The sequence below is a fragment of the Typha latifolia genome, chromosome 5, assembly GCF_019914945.1.
Source record: "Typha latifolia isolate L0001 chromosome 5, TyphaL0001v2, whole genome shotgun sequence".
Classification (NCBI taxonomy): Eukaryota; Viridiplantae; Streptophyta; class Magnoliopsida; order Poales; family Typhaceae; genus Typha; species Typha latifolia.
The window spans coordinates 4,989,770-5,011,197 of NC_133090.1; the positions used below are offsets into that span (position 1 = coordinate 4,989,770).

General features: G+C 40.9%; 1 protein-coding gene across 1 annotated transcript in view; it reads left to right on the forward strand.

The window, feature by feature from the left end:
* Positions 1-11,971: 11,971 nt before the first annotated feature.
* LOC140788964 (NAD-capped RNA hydrolase DXO1) overlaps positions 11,972-21,428 on the forward strand; it is a 32,072-nt gene continuing 22,615 nt past the window's right edge. Inside the window, exons 1-7 of the mRNA XM_073138521.1 lie at positions 11,972-12,527; positions 16,186-16,439; positions 16,521-16,586; positions 16,898-16,976; positions 20,578-20,657; positions 20,760-20,783; positions 21,044-21,168. Of these exons, the coding sequence (XP_072994622.1) occupies positions 12,164-12,527; positions 16,186-16,439; positions 16,521-16,586; positions 16,898-16,976; positions 20,578-20,657; positions 20,760-20,783; positions 21,044-21,168 (992 nt within the window). The 5' untranslated portion in view covers positions 11,972-12,163. The remainder of the gene's footprint in view (positions 12,528-16,185; positions 16,440-16,520; positions 16,587-16,897; positions 16,977-20,577; positions 20,658-20,759; positions 20,784-21,043; positions 21,169-21,428) is intronic.

The window sequence follows — 21,428 nt, forward strand, 5'->3', positions numbered from 1 at the left end:
AAGAGTACATAATTACAATAAGAAACTATCCTTTTGTCGGGTTAATTTTAATTAATAGAAAGACTGACATATTTGTTATAAATAATTTCAGATCCCGACCCCCCTGTTCAAGACTCTATGGACCTAGCTATTGAGGCTTGATCGTTATCGTAGCAGCGTGAACGAGTGGTGGTTTGGTATTTGCAGTAGTGTGAATAGTCTTATCCCTTAGACGCCTTTCTCAAATTAGGTTATATTATATATTTATGTACATGCATATTTTAGCCTCCAACATGATTATATGATTTTATCTAGAGATGATTACAGTTGAGCATATTTTATCATGCATTCAATTACGCTGATTTGGGATATGAGTACATTGGTGATATATATAGAGATGATTAGAGATGATTTTATTGTTATGATTGTTTACTGAGTTGATCTATAGCATGAGTATGCATGTAATAGATTAGCATGAGTAGGCATGTGTTGACGATACAGTTGGAGACTACATTGCATCATTTTCTCTTGATTCCTATACCACCTAAATTCTTGTTAAGCATTGACTTGTTATCGTACTGGATATATGTATTTGATCTATCATTTAGAATGAAACCATGAAATGTGATTGATAGGATAGTTGATAGAAAGCGTGAGGATACCCGAGTGGGCGTGAGGGTTAGGTCGTGCCTAGAGATGATTGATCGCTCGACATAGTCGTGATCCTATTGGCCTTATGTCTTAGGTCGTTAGTCTGTGTGCGCAGTAGACATTCGGACACATGCCGTTCGCTAGGGCATATGTGGCGAGTTATCCTCACGAGGTTTCTATCAACTATGTGGGTGCCCGGTCTAGATGGATATTGATACCTTAGCGGGTGGCGGGGTATGGTTATATTAGAGATACTCTTGCGGGTGGCAGAGTATGCTCTGAGCCTTTGGACATGATGTTGAGAACTGGTACCGGGTATTGACTGTGCACAGCGGTCTAGTATGATAATATTATACCGAGATGTCGGTGATGATCGTGATGTTGAGAAATGCATATGATTTCATTATTATCTAACATACCTGATTATTGAGTGGTCAATATACATCACATTTGATTGCATTTGATATCATAGCATTGTCATGGTCAACATGCATCATATATCATATTTGAGAGAGAGTTATGAGGATCATATGACGTGGTGACCTGTTTATTCATTGTCGAGGATTATGTATTCCTATCAGTTATGACATGTTATCTATATTTTATTTATGTATTATTGATGACACATTTATTTACTCATTCATGACATGATACTCTTTCTGATTCATATTATCCAGTACTTGATTTACTCTCTGTTTGGCATCACTGATTCGGGGTAAGGTCTATTCACTGAGCTTTTAGCTTATGACTCTCTTGTTTTCTTCTTTCTAAAAACCCAGGTGAATGAGAGGAGCAAGATACTCCCTTAGAGGTCTTGCCGGTGAGTGTGGAGTAGAGTGGGGTTAGTGTTATATGCCAAATGAGTTATCTTATCCGATGTACTAGTGGACATCCTCTAAAGTGTATCTGTATCCTTGTCTTATATTTTAGTAGGTGACATTGCACTTGTATAATTATGTATATACTACTGTTGTGTATATATAGTTATGAAAAGCTCTTGATGATGTGTTGTGGCCTATGTAGGGCCCATTAGGGTTATTTGTATGCTGTTGACAGTTAGACTTGAGTTATTCTTAATTTAGAGCTTGTGAATAAAATTATGATGTTGCTACAGGTTTATTTGATTGTTAGTATCTAACCAAATAGTCAGGTGCTACGTACGTGTCATGTGGGTTCGTGCCATACACATGTTTAGAGTTGGGTGTCACACTGCAACCCACCCGAGTCGACCCACCCACACCCATCTCCCACCCCCATCTCTTTACAGGGAGGGAGACAGTAGGGCGAGAGGAAAGCCCAACGGCTGCGACGCTGGCGGCGCGGCACGAGGCCGACGGTGCCAACGGCACAGCACGGGGCCGGCGGCATAGCGCGAGGTCGGCGGCGCAGCACGAGGCCGACGACACGGCCACGAGACCGACGGGTAAGAAGGGGAAAAGAAAGGGAAAGAGGGGAGGAGGAGGGAAAGAGGAGAAGATGAGGGCCGACGGCAACGGGCCGCGCTCCATGGACGGCGTCTATGGAGGTGCCTCCTCTCCTCAACGAGGGCCTGAAGCCCAGAGATGGCTTCTCGCCCTCCATTGGGGCTTCTCGGATCGGCGGCTAGACATGAGGTCATCGGCCGCCGTGGGCTCCGACGCCGGCGAGGGAGGGGGATTACACTATCGAAATTAATGGCAGGGGGAGGCTTACCAGGGGGTTGGCCGGTAGGCTCGGCAGCTCTCGATCTGGCTTCGTCGGCAACTGCACTTCGTCAGCTCCGGCTTCGGCAACCCAAGAAAGAGAACTGGAAGAGGTAGAGCGGTGGAGAAGGAAATGGTGCGGTCCGGGGAGGGGAAGGTGGAGGTTAATAGAGGTGGGGGGGATGGTAGCGTGCACGACAAGGGAAGGGGAAGAAGAGGAGAAGAGAGGACGGGGGGCTGGGGGATGGCAGGCGCCTGTGACGCACGCGCTCGGCGCGTGCATCACGAGATTTTTTTTTTTAATTTGGGGTGTTACAATGATAGTATGACATGGAGATTTGTTTATTCATTATCGAGGATTATATACTTTTATCAGTTATGACATGTTATCTATTTTTCATTTATATATTATTGAAAATACATACATTCATATACTCATTCATGACATGATGCTCTTTCTGATTCATATTATCCAATACATGATTTACTTTTTTTTGGCATCACTAATTCGAGGTAAGGTTTATTCACTGAGCCTTTTGCTCATGACTCTCTTTATTTTTTTTCTAACCCTCTCAGATATGTGGTACGTGATAGCGACTTGAGATATCCCGAGAAAATATTTTAGATTGATGAGGTGAGCTATAGGTGCAAGACGGTATAGATGATAGTTTGCATAGAAATTGAGTTATACTGTTATTTGTTATATTTGTATTTTATTGTATCAGACGATGATTTGTATAGTACATGTCAAATTATAGTGTACTAGTGTATCAGTTATTTAATTGTATCTTGATGGTTTATCGTGGCCTGTGTGGGTCCTACCAGATTAGGTAGTGGTCTAGTGTATATTATTGTGGACTTGGATATTCATATGTTAATAGGTTTATGGTTGATAGTATGATCTATTTGGTATTGGATTATGTGAGCATGGATATGTTAGTAGGTATTATTTGATGATGTCATGATTATATGTGCATAGGAGTGTATCTGTGCATGACGGGCCCTGCTCGACCTATCGCGTGAGCCGTGTGTGCATGGGGCCACGTGGGCATGCATGTGCTCGTACCGGACGGGGGCGTTATAATGCGACTTACTGAAATTTTATTTTAATAAAAATAAATAACTAATGCAATAAGAAAAGATCCTAACTAAGTATATCATCTTCTCTCTCGTTCTCTCATTCCCCGGCGTCGCCGCTTCTAATTCCCCTCGACCGGCCACTCACCCTAGTCCCTTAGGGGCGGCCCACTCCTCCCCCTTCTTCCAATTTATCTATCACTTTGCCTTAACCCTACCATCACCCATAACCCTTTCACCTCCACGTATTCACCGGTGCCACCCCATTACCGCTGGTCCACCACCATCCATCATTGCCTAGGATCTCGTGCCTCCATCCACGGATCAAAAGATGGACTTCCTGATGTCTGTCTACTAATCTAACGATATCTAGAGATCCCACTATCCGATTCACCTGAAACTAGATTTATTGGAAAGATATTTTCTAGGTGCTTCAACATATCAAAATTTCACATCACTCTGATGGCTGTATCTTTTGAGATCTATTTTTAAATTGCTATGTCAAATCTTATCTAGATTTGAAAATCAAGATAAATCGAGTCTTAGCCCGAGGGGAGATCGTATCAACTTGGTATCAGAGCCACTATTTCTCAGACACGTGCTTCCTATGAAGACAACCAGAGCCATGGCTGCACGACGAGATGTGGAAGAAGAGATTTCCCCAAAAGAGGAGGGGGAAACGATTGCGGGGATTCCCACTCGCGGAACCGCTCGACCAAATCTGAATACGGAAGAGACTAGCGTTCAAGCCATGTTTGGGTCTCTTTCCAAACAAATACCCATCAACAACTAGATGATGATAGAGATGATGCGGAAATTACAGGTGACAAGGGAAGCTATGGCGAATGAAAATGTACCATCGACCCCACGACGCGAGTCCACCACCATGAACCAGTCGCCACCGGTTCAGAATTTGCAAGCACAAGAGCCCCTGCTGCCACTACCCTATGGGCAGAGATAATCAAGGATGGTTCCACCAAGCCCAGTTGCAGGTGAGCCCATCCGACGAGTGAACCACTATGGAGATCGTCTTGGAGATCTAGATCCATGGGCGGGGCAATACGAATCGGAACCGCGTTAAGTTAACCAAAATCGAAGGAGGGATCATCAATCATCTATGGTGCACCCTCCTCCGGTTAGACAAGGACTGGGATATGATCCGGATTGAGACAACAGTATCGATGGGCAAATCGTACATCGTGAATTTTCCAAGTTCAAAGGTGGTAATACGATCAATTAGTTGTATAAGGTGGAACAATTCTTTGTGTACTAGGGTATAGCGGAAGAATATAAGGTGACGCTTGCGAGCTTCCACTTTGAAGATGCAGCGCTTCATTGGTTTTGAGTAGCCAATGCCCATGAGATGATTAAAACTTGGGCCGACTTTTGCGTCGATATCACGCGGTATTTTGCAGCGTCGGGGTATGAAGACTTCGATGCTCTCCTATCAAAGACGGTGCAAAGGACCACGGTTGGGGCATACCAAGAAGAATTTGAGAGGATAAATAGCTGATGCCAACCTCCATGGACGGATCAACAACTTCGCAGCACCTTCATCTCTGGGCCACGAGGAGACATACAAGCCGACATGAGGGCTTTAAGGCCTAGAACCTTAAAAGAGGTCTTTGGAGATGTAGTACTCATGAAAGACAAACATCGAGCCATGAAGTTATACCTCAAACATAACTGGACGAGCCAAGGAAGCCGCAATCTAGTTCAACCAATCATAGCGGTAGAAAATAATACCGGCGTACCAAGAACTGTTGCTGCAATAGTGCCTCCTCGAGCACCACTAAAGCCCTCCCAAGATGTAAAGTACGCGCCTAGAGGTTCGAGACGAGCACTCACACTTGCTCAAGTGGAGGAACAAAGAGCCAAAGGCTTATGCTTTCGTTATGATGAGAATTTTGTACCCGGACATCGCTGCGCTAAACTGATGGGATCGGTGATGCTAATAGATGGATTGGAGTAGGTAGAGGATGAGATTGTAGCTGAAGAGGAAAGTATGGCTGGACAACAAGGAGGAGTAGTTGAGGAGCAACCTGTGGAGGACATGATAGCCGAAATCTCCATCCACACTTATTTAGGGACAACTACACCAAAGACTTTGCGGGTGAATGGAGTAGTCAAGAAAACCACAGTGAGAATCTTGATCGACACCGAGTCCACCCACAACTTCATTGATAAGAGGCTTCTTAGAAAGATTGGTGAAACATCCAAACCTCCAAATACACGTGTAAACCGTGTGGGTAAATCCCCCTACGCGGTGCATCACATGACCTGTCAGTATAAGAAGTTCACAAGGTACACAACAGCACAAATTCACCATAAATAAACTCAACTATAAGAGTCCGGATACAAGTTCCACAGGCCACTACAAGCCTTCTAAATACACATCCAAAATACAATGCTAAAGTCCAAAATACATCATCAATCATAACGCCCTCATAGGGGCTTAATACAACTAATAAACGTATTGAAAAAGAAAGGCAGCTACTCCTTGCTACCCGCACCTGCGTCTCCTAACTTTGAAATAATGCCACCAAGAGGTGGTGAGCTTACAGCCCAGCGAGTAGGATCCATACCATCTAAAATAATAAAATCGCATGTGTATATACATTGTATGCCTATATTTGCTAGCGATAACAATATGCTCGTTGAAATTACTTAACATGAGTTACTAAATCAATGCAATCGATAAAGATTAACAGTCACTATCTTGGAACATGCTAGTCCCTAATGTATCAAGATAAGTCCACACAGATATAAAGCTTGATACAATCTCTTATTCATACACTTCTCAATCATAGTGTTTACATGTTATGTATAGCAATAAAAGAGCAGATATACATATATGCAAGGGCATATCATACAGGATACATGTAGAGCATCATCACACTAATGCTTATGCTACATTAACATTCTCATAATATCATGATGAGCAAATTATCAATAACTACATATGTAAAGATATAACATGGTATACTAAATGCATGTATTAATACCGACACTTCCTACAGTGTCATGACAGGTATAATGACTGTAACTACATTATTTTAGATTTGTATAACTCTACTCGCTTGGAGGGGTCTTCACAATATGCTAAATCTCGTCAGCTAGCCGGCTCCTTCGGAATCCCAAAATCCTCCTCACGCGGTGTCAATCCTATTAATTCACGCAAGTAACGCCATACGTAAGATTAGCGAACTAATAGAATTAATTATCTTATTAGAGAATTTATGTTTAAGCATATACATAAGTCGGGGTTCTCATAAGGTGAGTCTTATGTTATCCTAAAAATTCACATAATAATAAATTATCATTATTAGGGTTAGGCTAATTAAATCGGGTGGAAATGGATAAACGAAATTATAGGGTCCAAATGGCCCCAAATGGGCTAGGCTAGATGTATTGGGTTAAGCTCAAACCTAACCCAATAAGCAAGAGGGCCTTGGTGGGCTGTAGTCCAACTGCAGCCCACAAAGTTGCATGAGGTGGGCTGGGGGAGCAATCACAGCCCACCAAGGCTTGATGTGGGCTGCGCCTACAGGCCTACCACAACAGAGTTGGTGGGCTACAGTCTGTAGCCCACCAAAACCAGCTTAGTGGGCTGCAAACCAGTGTAGCCCACCAAAACTAGTTTAGTGGTCTGCAGCCCACTTAGGGGGGATGGGTGGGGGTTTGTTTAACCCCCACCCTCCCACTCCATCTCTCGAGGGAAGGAGATTGAGGCAGAGAGAGGAGGTCCACGGGGCGGCAGGGCTACGAGCGGCACAGCACGAGGCCGGCGACACGGCCACGAGGCCGGCGGCTCAGCACGAGGTCGGCGGCATGGCCACGAGGCGGACGGGTAGGTAGGGGGAAAAAGAAGGAGGGGAGAAGGGCCCGACGGCGGCCATGGGGGGTCCTTCCTCCCTTCAACAAGGGCCCGAAGCCCAACTAGCGAGGTTCCTCACCTCCCACCGGAGCCCTCGGACCGGCGGCCAGACACGGAGTCGCGGCTGCCGAGGACGATCGCGAGAGGGAGGGGGAGCAAGCTATCGAGACTTAATGACGAGGTTGAGGCTTACCGCGCGCTCGACTACGTCGGTTCTGGGGCTCCGTCAGCTTTGGCGTCGACAACCCGTGAGAGAGGGAGAGAGGTAGAGAGGTGGAGGAGAAAATGGGGGGGGTCGGGATGGCTGTGGTGAGGAGAAGAAGGAGATAAGGGAGATGGGGATGGTGGCGTGCATGGCAAGGGAAGGGGTAGGAGAAGGAGAAGAGAGGACGAGGGGGGTGGCAGGCACCTGTGATGCACGCGCTCACGGGAATTTTTTTTTAAAAATTGGGGTGTTACAATTGGGCTCGAGTCGGAACCCACGGATGGGTTCGATGTGATGATTGGAGATGGCACCACATTGCAGGCAAATTTTATTTGTGAAGGTGTGGAATTGAAGGTGCAAGGCCAAACTTTCACATTGGATCTTTATCCGTTGGCCTTGAGAGGTGCCAACATTTGATTTTTTAAACCTCACACTTATATTTCGAAAGAATGGTCGAAGAGTGCTATTGGATGGAAACCAACCGCGGCAAGGGCTGATGTTGCAACCACTTTTAGGACTTCTATATTCAGGGGACCGAGCTCTACTATTGCAAATGACTGTTACTAAACATCAAGGGAAATACCCGCTGACATGCAAGAGCTGTTGTAGGAATTCAAGGATCTCTTCGAGGAGCCCCGAGGACTATCGTCGACCCGTCGGTATGACCATCTCATTCCAAGGGCTGAACTAGCAAATGTTCGACCTTATCGGTACCCGCATGTCCAGAAGGAGGAGATCAGCAAATTGGTGGTGGAAATGCTAGAGCAAGGGATTATTCAACCAAGTAGAAGTGCCTACTCATCATCAGTGTTGCTGGTTCGAAAGAAAGACGAGAGTTGACAGTTTTGCGTCGACTACTGAGCCTTGAATGTGATCACCGTCAAAGACCAGTACCTAATACCGATGATCGAGGAATTGCTGGATGAACTTATAGGGTCGGCTTACTTCAGCAAACTTGACTTAAAAGCGGGGTACCATCAAATCCGCGTCGACCCGGAAGATGTGCACAAAACGGAGTTTCAAACTCACAATGGCCACTATGAGTTCCGAGTCATGCTGTTTGAGCTCACCAATGCACCGGCTACCTTTCAAGGACTAATGAATGACTTTTTTCGCCCGCTCTTGCGTCGGTACGTGCTTGTCTTCTTTGACGATATTCTAGTGTATAACAGGAATTGGAGCGAGCACTTGCGGCATGTGCGTGAGGTGTTGAATATCTTACGACAAAACTAGTTAAAAGTCATGATGAGCGCCTATGGGGTGAGCCACAAGTGGAGGTACTTGGGTCATATAATCTCAACGAGAGGAGTGGAAGCTGATCCAAGCAAGATAAAAAATATGTTGGATTGGCTGATTCCCACTAATCAGTAGGAATTGAGGAGATTCCTTAGGTTGATGGGGTACTATCGGCAATTTGTTACCAACTACGGCAAGATTGCTGTCCCGCTGACCTCCTTACTTAGAAAATGAGGGTTTCAATGGACGAGCAAGGGGACAGAGGCTTTTGAAGCATTGGAGATAGCTATGTCTACCGCACTGGTTTTGGCTCTGCCGAATTTCAGCAAGCCTTTCGTGGTGGAATGCAACGGTTCGGGTGAAGGCATTGAAGCTATATTAATGCAAGAGGGCAGGCCCGTGGCTTATATGAGCAAGGCATTATCGAACTAGTCGCGACAGCTATCCACCTACGAGCGCGAAATGTTAGCAATTCTACACGCCGTCACCAAATAACGACCTTACTTGATTGGCCAATAATTTACTATCCGCACGGACTAGCGTAGCTTACCCTACTTCATAGAGAAATATATGCACACCTCAGCACAACAACGGTGGGTCATAAAACTCCTTGGGTATGACTACGAGCTAGTCTACAAAAAGGGGATCAAGAATCGAGCAGCTGATGCCCTTTCTCACCAACTCGACACAAGTGAGCTCGCATCCTTTTCAGCACCAACCCTTTCTCTATTTTCATATATGTGGGGAACCAGTGCATAGGATCAAGTCATGGAGGAGCTTGAGTCAGAGTTCAATGATCGCTTCCCTAATTCCACACCTTAAGGACAAGGTTGCGGAAACATGGTAGATTGATACGATTCGGACTTCATCGATGTCGTCTCAAGTATGGATACACTTTAGGGGTGTCTTTTATTCTTGTTTTAGTATTTAATTCATAGAAAAATATGTTTTTTGTATGTCGCATTCGAACGCGGATGGAGTGCGTTCGAACGTGCTTGTGAACGCTTACATTAGATTCGCACATATAGAGAGTGTGAAATGTGCGTTCGAATGCCGCGTTCAAACGCGCCTGCAAACGCCTGCATCGCGTTTGCACATATAGAGAACCCAAAATGTGCGTTCGAATGCGATTAGGCGCGTTCAAATGCGGTCGGCAAAAATCTACTATTTTAGGGTTAATAATTGCCTTTTTTGAATTATTTGGTTAGTCTTTAAAGGTGTGGATGGCAACCATGAAAACATTATTGAATAAATTGAGTTTTGTCCTTGTCTCCTTCGTCTTCTTCTCTCTCGTTCTCTCGTTCCCCAGCGTCGCCGCTTCTAATCCCCCTCGACCGGCTACTCACCCTAGTCCCTTAGGGGCGGGCCACTCCACTCCCTTCTTCTAATCTATTTATTACTTTGCCCTAACCCTACCATCACCCATAACCCTTCCACCTCCATGTATTCACTGGTGCCACCCCATTACCGCCAGTCTACCACCATCCATCATCGCCTAGGATCTCGTGCCTCCATCTATGGATCCAAAGATGGACTTCCTAATGTCTATCTACTAATCGGATGATATCTAGAGATCCCACCGTCCGATTCACTAAAACTAGATTTTTTGGAAATCTCTTTTCCAAGGCTTCAACATATCAAAATTTCACATTGGTCCGATGGCTGCATCTTTTAGGATCTATTTTCAAAGTTTTGTGTCAGATCCTATCTATATCTAAAAATTAGGATAGATCGAGCCTTAGCCCAAGGGGAGATCGTACCACTAACGGATGGTGGTCTCTTCAAGGTGGAATGATGCTAATAAAACCTTTTGTGCATTAGGTGTTCACTGGTACTCAAAAAATTGTTTTGCTCGATAGATCCAATCGAGTGGATCGCCTCCATTAAATTGCGGCAAGTTGAGGTGAACAGTTCCTACACAGACTCCGCGTTCTTCTTCTTCTTCTTCTTCTTCTTCTTCTTCTTCATGTTAGTTAGGCCTTCTTTCTCTTAGGTTTAGTCCAACATCTCTAGGATGATATCGAGGAGTCGCTGGTTCTTCATATTCTTCTCATTCATCATCGTCGTCGTGGTGAGTTGGATCCGGTGCTCCATTGTAGTGAAAGCCGGCGCCGGTATGTTATGCCTTTTTGGTGGAGCAGGTAGAAAAGGCCCCCTAGCTTGGTCACCCATGAAGTCCTCATGGTCTTCCTTTGGTCTAGCATGGAATGTGGGAGGTAGTGTCCCTTGACGAAGAGGTGGTTCCATCGGTGGTGCAATCCGGGTGTGAGTGGGAAGCTCATTTGCTACTGTGCTCCTTGGTGCATCTAAGACGACCTGAATCATCACTTCCATCGACGCTTGCATGGTTCGCTGCATCTCTAACATATCCATGAATATCTTGATCAAATCTGAGTTGATGGAAGAAGTCATTGGAAGCAATCCACACGGTCGGAGGAAAATATTTACTAAATATTCTCTCATAGTCAAAAAATTATGAAACTAGATGGGTTCATTTCATATCTTCCAGATCTTCATTTTCGGTATTTACACCCTTCACAGATTTGTTATATATAAGATGAAAATAGGCAAAGTTACGGTGGAGGTAGAGATGACGGGTGATGGTGATGATGGTGGTGATTGATAGGTTGCACGAGGTGTTGTTAGGTGAATGAAGAGGGGGGAGAAGGTGGTGAAGATCCCAAGAAGAGGGAGGACCGGATAGTCGAGGGAAGCTAGGGGTAACCGGCGTTGAGGTGGCATGCGGCTAGGGTTTGAACGAGGAGGGAGACGTTTCAGACTAGAGGGGAGAAGATAGGTTAACTCAAATATACATTCCATAACTCCCTAATGAGGCTTCCTTCCATATATTTAGAGGCTAGCCTATCCACCAAACAATTGAACAAACTAGGCCCAACACAAGCTTTCGCGGGGCGCAAATGCGGCTTCTCCGTTCGAATGCCCAGTTAGAAAACCTTAGTTATCTAAACACCTTAATTCAGGTTGCACTCCACATTACATATTGAAGGCTAACAATTATCCAAACCACAATAAGTCCAATATTAAACCGACTCGACTAACATAAGCTGGAAATAACTTAAACAAAATGCTAAAATTAACTCTCTATCTAGATAAGTGATTCGAACCATGAGCCTAATGTTTACGAGGTGGTCCGATCTGACTCGGATCACATCACTTGGATACGTATTTTGGTGTGTAGACATAATTTGATAAAACACTACTTGCTTATTGTGTTACTTGTGTATCCTAATTTGGTAAAGCGCTGCTCACTCTACGTTTTTATGCGCCTTTTTACATTAATCGGATCCCACTATACAAACTCCGGTATTTGCCCAACCCTTACCTCCGACGCTACCTCGGAGTTACCAGTACAAGAAATCTCTCCCTCTTGTTTCTCCACTTCCCTTCCCAGCACCAGACCCGAGCTAATACATAATAAAAGAGCGATAAAGCTTCATGGATTTCTCGGAGCAAGACGTGGATGTCTTCGGAGAAAACTACGGTCATGACAACGAGGATGAAGAGGAAAATCGGGGCAAAGAGGAGGACGATGAGGAGGGAGGAGGAGGCGATTCCTCCGGCTCCTCTTCTCGTTCTTCTTCCTCTTCCAGCAGTGGCAGCGGAAGCGCGAGGAGCAGAGGTGGCAGCAGCAGCAGCCGAAGTCGAAGCCGAAGCAGCAGCGACGGGGAGGACGAGCATGACTCGGCAGCGAACAGGATCGGAGCCGTGGGGCCCGAATTGATAGAGGAGAGAGACCTATTTGGATCCGACAATGAGGAGTACGTTAGGACGCCGGCCCGTAGCGCATTTTTGGTCCCCGGTAAGGATCTTGACATGGGTTTGTATTAATTCTTTTGGCTTTCCGAGAAAAGTGAGTTGATTGGAGGTATACCCATGTTTGCTAATGATGAAATTTTCTTGTGGTAATTGGAAGGAATCTCGCTCACATAAATTGTAGTGAACAATAGATTTGTTTGAGTTAGTGGTAAATATCGTTAGCCTTTTAGTGACTAAAACCAAGAATATCTCAGCTGGCAGAAGAAATCTCTATGCAGGGTGATTACCAGCTAGATCATTATAGTTGAAGCTCAATCTATCCCCATAGGATATCATTAGTTTTTTATTTGGAATACTCAAGAGGAGTAACCCAGGTGATGTGAGCACAAAAAATGAACCTGATTACTGGAGCCAGCCAAAGTGCAGCTTACCTTTTCTGTCTTTTCTCTTAGAAGGGAAGTCCCTTGACTACTACTACTACACAGTTCCGCGTGATTATTTATTTTCATAGAGATAGAGCAAAAGGTCTTTACTTCTTACAAATCAAACCCTGTGTTTTGGCCAAAAGCACAAAAGCATAAGCTTGATTTGTAGATTGTTATGTGTGCATTGTAAATTGTAGTATCATAAAAAGGTCGACTGTGGTGGTGATGAGGGAGAGAAGATATGGAACTTACCTTACAAGAAACCACCTTGTCGGAGCATTACCATTTCCCGATTTGCCTATGATTTGTTCTATCTATCATGTACCTCCAAAGGAGGAGCACAATGGAAAGGAAAGAAAACAAGGGCTCGAATAAAAGGGTGCTTGAGGCGTCAATAATTGATGTCATTAGTTTGGTTCTAGTCAATCCAATTTATGATCCAATACATATCTTGTCCACGATAAAGAATACTCAAAATTTCGAGTCTACCATACCAGTTCCCGTATTGGCCAATACGGCCACTACAATCGATACTAGGCCAAAACCAAGGGAAAAGTAGTTTCAACCCAATAGATCAGTCCTGGTTCTGATCTAGGGCGAAACTTTTGACGAGAACTGCGGATGATCTAGCCATCCAATAGATCTAAAACTTTGACAGATTGTTCCTCTTGAAGTAAGGGATTCAACGCAACCGAAATTAATCGATCGGAGGTCTAGAATAGAAGTTATAAGGGAAATACTGACTGTTGGTCAGGTGGTGGCGTAATGGACGTGATTAATGTAAGAGGAAATAATGGTTAGGTATTGGGGGTGACAATGGCAGTGATGGTGAGGTAAAGCATTAAGCTAGACGAAGGGGTAGAGGGTGAACCGATCCTTGAGAGGCAAGGGGGCACGGACAGATTGAAGGAGGAAGGAGACAATGTCCAATGATGGATGCCGTTAGAGGAAGGAGATAGAGGTATAGAAAGAAAAATCTTCAATAATTCATCAATAATCTTCAATCAGGTTGCCTTCCACATATTTAGAGGCTAACCTAACAAGCAAAACAATCAAAGGATAACCCTAGGACAATACAGTTCGCCGATCACATTCGAACGTGAGTCAAATGCGTTCGAGCGCGCTAAATTTGTTCTCCGTCTTTGCTTACATGTGCAGGCGTTCGAACGGTACGTTCGAACGCGGTCAAACGTGTTCGAACACGCTAAATATGTTATCTATATTTGTGAATGTATGCAGGCGTTTGAACGACGCGTTCGAACATGACTTCTTGGTGTTCGAACGTGACTACCAGAAATCTTTATTTTTCCAAAGTAAAAGATATTTCCTTCGAGATAGGTTGGTCAGGTCCAAGCCTTATCTAGTTGAATCGTAACAATATTTGATTCCCTTCTTTCATGCATACTATAGCTGACAAACCTTGTCCGCTGTGTTTTTTATGGATGTGGCTAACATTAATCGTTATGTGATCTTATTCATTTTTTTTAAAGTCCTTAAACCATTTATTAAATCTTCATTGTTAGTTACCTTGACGGTTTTTTAGATCAACTTTGTTGCAAGTTTCTTTAAATAATGTCTTCTAAGTAAAATTGTTTTGGTAGGGTTTGCAACGGGGATAACATTCTTTATATTTATAACTTCTAGGTGCCACATTGATAGGAACCTGATGCACTAGGAGGGATACCTTGTTGGAGGGCTTTAATTTGTGTGGTGAGAAGATTGGCATTAGGCATCCTTTTTCACAAGTTTGAATCATTGAAACAAACTCCTTAGCAATGGCAATAAGGCTGCATACATAAACTATACATTCCTGCTAGGTGACTGCACCAGTCACCATGGCATATACTTCCTTTGGAATTATGTCTCCCTATTTAGTAGATAATTTCTTGATTTCACTTTCTCATGTTATTTATCAAATATCAATACAAAGACAACCTTTTTGTTTTGTCACTTAGTCACTTTAAATATTTGCTTGAAAGCATATTGTATCCATGGAGAAATTCTATTGTAAAGCCTGCAAAAAGGAAAAAAACATAAGATTGATACTCAAATCAAATTCCTCTGTAGGAAATTTTTGATATTCAATGTTAAAAACTTGACATTGTTATATTGTAACAAATTCGGAATATTTTAACTTTTTAAATTCCTGCACTAACATTAACTTGATAATAATACTGTGGTACTTGGGCCTTATTCACTTGTAGTATAATTCCAATACTAGTATAGCTATACTAATTCAGTAATTCTTAATATTACTATAAGAGAGCTTATTCTAATATAAACTATTCTTGTATTTTTTTGTAAACTAGTATAGTATATAGTAATTACACTTGATGTGATATAAAGTAGAAATGGTAGTTTGATAAATGACTAAAATATCTTTTATAATGGATGGATGAGGAGATGAGAGAGAAAAGAAATAAGAGAGAGAGTAATTGTAATGGTAGTTGATTAAAGTGATGTCTTTTTAAAAGTAAAATAATATTAGTAAATATATATTGGATGAAAGATGAAAGGAGAGAGAAGTAGGTATTACTATACTAGTATTGAGATAAGTGATTATTTAGTTGCTATACTAAGTATAAGGAGACTTATTTTAGAATAAGATATTTCTTATTCCACAAGTAAACAAGAGTTTAATTTATAACAAATTGATGCCATGGTTTTTCTATATAGAATCCTTTTGTCTATGACTGTTTCGTGACTTTGTCGTCTACATTATTTCTTTATGTATACTTTTTTTTTCCTGAAACTACTTGCTTGAAGTTTTCTTTTCTTGATTTTTTACTCTGTTAATGTTTCAGTATCTTGTGCTGAATCCGTTTCTTTACTAAAGAAAATATAAAAGTCAAGTTATCCATCTTGTTTCATCTTGTATTACAATTCCAACTTGCATGAATTGTATATCTGTAACAATAAACATTTTTTTCTCCAATATTCAATATGGAAGCACTAAAGTGATTGTCAAGTGAATAAATATGTTATTATGTTATTATCCTGGATCATGTCTTTGAAATCTAAAATAGCTTTCAATTGATGTTCCAATATCCTAGTTAAATATTAAGTCAGACCAGACTAACACTGGAAAATATATGATAAATTTTGGTGCTACAAAGAACAATGAACTTTATCTTTGTCTTCTTTGGATGTTTGTTTTGAATGCACTTAAACTGATCTTCTAGAAATCACTTCCACTTTGATAAAATCAGGTAACTCTTGTAAAACATTCACTAAAAGGCCTATTCCTTCTTTATAATGGCTGTCCATTTATTACAGTGTTGCCCCCTCTTCGAAATAGCAACAATCATACTAGAGGCAATTTTGGACGCGGTAGATGGCAACCTGGTTACTCTAATGACAGAGGTCCGCCTCTTCTTCCAAGGCCAGGATCTTATCAGCCAAGGCAAAATTTTGGTTATGGTTCTAGATTTTCCCATGCAAATGGCCGTAACGATGAACGTTTTGTTTCTGAAATGAAGCTTAATAAGAGTGAGGAAACTTTGTCTAGGAAGCCCATTGCATTTCAGGAGGTATTTTTGGTCTTACCGTTTGTTCTGCAGTAAAATTACAGCTCTAGGTTTGATAATGTTCCACTGAATCATTGCTTACAGCCTTGTGAAATTGCATGCTATAGCCGTGTTGAAGGCGGAGAGGTTTATTTTGATGATCGCAACTTGGTAAGAGATCTGAACTACTATGCATTTCCCAATTTTGTGTTTCTTCTGGTAGCTTTATGAAAATATTTCCATCTCATTGCTTAGTGTTATCTTTGGCAATTTGCCAAAATGTGTTTATTGACTTAATAGATTTTATGCCATTTATTTGATATTTACATACTTATTTGCTCTCACAATGTCTGCAGACACCTTATCATTTTCATGCTTTTAATCTCATTTTATGGATTTCTCATGCTTGTTTTGATGCATGTTAATCATCGAATAAATTTGCCATTTTCACTCTAATTTGGAAATTCTATTCTTGTTTACAGAGACTTTTTAAACGCAATGTCTGTGAGGATATCGGTACAGATTTGAATAAAGGATTTGAGTCATTTAAAGAGAAAATAGGTATCCCTTTTCTTCACCAAGAAACATTTATCTATTGGTGCTGTAATGGACTAATAAAAATATATCCATTTTATGAATTCTTCCTGATTAATTACTGCTTTATAACCAACTTTACTACAGTATCTGTTTGCTGGTGAAAGCCTTCCGTATGCAATTTGATGTCCATAAGAGAAGTACATAAAGGTTGATTGTGTTCCAACAATGAATTTACAAACTTCCATGACCATCTATTAGCTTGATGTCAAAATTATGCAGATCATCTTGAGGTTCTAAACTGAAGTAAATCTTGACATGAAATCTACAGAAGCAAATTGGTGGTAGAGTTATTTAGTTTATTTTCTGAATTTAGGGTGGGCCATCCTAGGAGGAAACTCTCAGAAATTTCTCTAGACAAGGAAAGAGTTAATAGGAAGGAAGAACCTAAAAGTTCGATGCAATAAGACTCCTCATTTTCCAAGTACACTGATCAGGCAGTAAGCCAAAAGCCCAATCCTACGATATAAAGTTATATCTGATGTGTCTTTTTCTTTCCATTTGTAAGATGATCCTTGACTATAATCCCATCAGTTTCTGTTGAATCCAATTCAAACTTTGACTCATTTTTTCTATTGTAGATATCAATTTGCTCATCTTTTTTTTTTCCATCACTTGATTGTCTTATTACTTGAGGTCTTAAACAAAAGAGTAATCTTCATCATGTTTTTCAGTCGTGATTCCTCTCATGCTTTGCTTGTGTTCTTTCTGGAATGTCATGTTCTTTGGAATATATTTACCTCTCACCTAGAAGTATCAAAATTTGATCTAGACCAATGTTTCAAAAGGTGCATGCAGATAGGTTTCATGGCACTTGGTGGGCAGTGAGATCGATGGCAGGTGAATGAACCCAACAAAAGATTCATGTTTTTCTCTAATTAATATTTACAACTAGTCTATATTACATGAAACTGAATTAATACAAATTATGCGGTCGATAATACTCCTCAACAGTCCAGGTTGCAGAAATTTCATGCAATCAGGCAACTAGGCGACCCTTCCAGAGGAAATTATGTGCATCCCTGAGTTGAGGAACTTCCTGCAGACCCACCTACAGGAACTTCCTGCAAACGAATGCTCCTTTGTAGCCCCAAAATACACAATTTCTGAAAATTCCTGCATTCGTGGATGCAGCAAATATGTTTTTTCGACACAATCCACTATTCCACTCCCATATTCCAACACTCATCACTTTGCCATATGAAAACATACATGAATGAAGACCTTGTGCAATGGAGGCATGGTTCGAAGGATCGTCTGATCCTGACTTGGATCCAAACCCGATCCCAATCAATTGACTAGGACCAGATGGGATTGGCCAATCCCGATCCAGATTTCCTCCTTTCTTTTACTATTTCTCTCTTTTTCTCTCCCTATCATAGCTATTACTTCTTTGATGCAGAAATCCAGCTTTGGCAAACTCCACTAGTGATCTAACTTCGGCAATCTCGGCTATGTGATTTTTTTATTTTATTTTATTTTCTCTCCTTTTATTTCTTCACTATATTTTTCTTCTTCTCTCCTTTATTAATTTTTTATTTTTTTATTTTTGTTTCTTCCACTTTCTCTCTTTCCTTCGTTGCAGTTTTGAGTAAGTTGGTAAATTTTTTAGTTTTAGACTTCATATGTGATTAATTATTATTTTTTTATTTTTATCATTTAAAATAAAATAAATTTTTTTTTGTATTTTAAAATAATATTTATAATTTATGTAATTAAAATAATTTGATCCAAGCGGTCGATACAGCTGATACGTATTATTTTTCTGGGAGGCTGATCTTGACCCAATTTTTCGAACTTTGAGTGGAGGTATTAAATAGAGACAAACAGAAAAAAATATATGCAGAAAAGACATGAAAGAATAAAATAGGGAAAAGATAAGAAACTTTGTTTAACGGAGAGGAATTTTATGCATTGGAGGTGAAGATGGCTGTTGGGGCAATTGTCGATAGAGTGGAACCAACAATTCTGAGAAAAGATGGCAGCAAATGCCCTCTCTTGTCTTCCTATCTCCTTCTTGTTCTTCCTTTCTCACTCCCCGCGCTCTCTCAGTAAAGCTAGGGCTACACATGAACTCTGTTTTACTAAGTGGATGAAACAGACTTTAAGTCTGTCAAATAGGCAGTTAAAGCATACATGAGCTCTCGGACCCACACATCATAGTGGGCTGATATGGCAAGTTCATGCCTGATAGGGCATCTGACACAGTCCCTGCATTTGTTCCCATTCTTGCAGCAATATTGTGTTGATAACTGCACTATTCTACGATGCAGGCTGTGTTGGCAGCCTCCATAGCTTTAGAATATTAATCTAGACAATAAGAAAATATAGGTTTCTGTCAAATCATTTTGATTTAAAACAGATCTTTATGTCAAATCATCTTTGTTTCAAGTGGCTTCTTTTATTTCTATAATTTGTTCATGTTGAATATAGTAAAAATGGCAAGTTTTATTTGAGCGTAATATCTATTTAATTCCCATCATGTCAGAATGAATGTCTTGTGTCTAGTTTGTCTTATAATATGACAAATTTTGTCTCTTGGATATGATAAAGCTTACGTTAAATATAAAGGCTGTGCAGTATGGTACAAGCCTGTAATCTTCATCATTGTACAGTAATGCTATGTCATTATTGTGTGGCTAAACCATTTCTGATTATTTATAAAAGGATGCCTCAATGAGAACTTTGGCCATCTTCACAATAGTACTTGAAACTTCATTACTATTTCTTTATTGGAGGCTTATCAATGTTAAACTTCAACATCAAAACAAAAACACTGTTTTTGATTTTGCAGTTGCACTAAGCAATTAATATCATTAGGCCTCAAAGTAAATTGAAATGTTTAACATATCCTCTAACTTAGTTAATTGTCTCTTTAATTGGAACAACTCTGATATTAATTACTAGCCCATGAATAAAAATTTGTAAGACATACCATGAATCCTTGTAACTAACATTGTTTATTGAATGTCTAGCTTCTGACTTGAACTCTATCTTGTTAGTTCTTAGTAATATTTTTCTTGTTTTGCTGGTTACCTATGGAATTATAATAATCTTCCACCTTCTCCTATTTAAGTGAATTGGTTTGGGAAGTTAGAAGGTCTGGTTGGAAACATTAATTTTATATTAAAGCATTACTATATGCTATTTCTTTTATTGTGTAATTGAACAATCAGTGTACTACTGGTTGTTCTATTGCTTATAATTCACATTTCCCATCTGCTGTCCATCAAGTTGTTTCATTGTCTTGGCGTTATCTGTATGCTCTTCTAATTAGTGGTTAGATTCTTGGTAGGCAAGATAAGTTTTTGGTCTGCGCTGTTTCTTCCTTTCTGTCTTCTTACATTTTCCATGAATCTGCTGTAAATCTTATCGAGTTAAATGTTTTATTTTCTGCGGCATCTTTTAGCTATATAACCTACTGCTTGCTCTGGCAATAGCTTTTCTCTGTGACGGTCATATACTATGATATTTATAACTCAAACTGAAGAAATCCTTACTCTCTTATATTCTCCTCAATAATGGTTTTAGCATTAATACTTGTGGAAAATTTGTGTTTTCTTATCAGACTTGGGTTCTGAAGGATTTGGCGATCTTCTTACTTGTATAAGAAACAAAAACACACCTCTTCAAAATATACATTTTGTGGTAAATCCCCTATACTTTTAATTTATTGCTATTTCTCATCTGCTTCATTTCTTAACAGAGATTACTTACGTTCTGTTTACTTATCTGCATGATCTTTGGCAGACCTTCCGTAACAACCTTAACAAGGTACATTTCTACCTCAATTCACATTAATCCTTCTTAAAATGAGTGTTGTCTATCTTGATGTGGACTGCAAAAGAATCATGAAAATTGGGATTTTTTCTTCGCTTGAGCTCGAGCCTAGGTCTAATATCGATATTTACCTTGCATGGCTCATCTACTGTATGATTGGCTCATCTACTGTCCTTGATAAATTGCATTTTGTATGTACTTCTGGCATTATGGATATGCTTGTTGATGGACAAAATAACATGTTGTATCATCAGATACTGGCTACAGCTTACATAAGAAATGAACCATGGAAAATGGGTGTCCACAAAAGAAATGGTGTTGTTTATCTTGATGTGCATAAGCTTCCAGAAAGACCACAAAGTGACATGGATCGTCGGAGGTAATTTCATATCTGCACTTAAATATGTCCACTTTTCTGCAATTATTGTGTGACCATAGCACAATTATATCTGAGTCCAAACTTTTGGATCCTTTCTTCACAAGACAATATTATTGAGCTATTTTAGACCAAGGTTTCAAAACTTGGTATGGGATCGGAATAGGCCATTCAGAAAAACGATACATACTGGCCATATCGGTTGCATCAGCTGTATTGACCGGCGGTATCGGATCAGACTATTTTTTAATTATATAAATTCT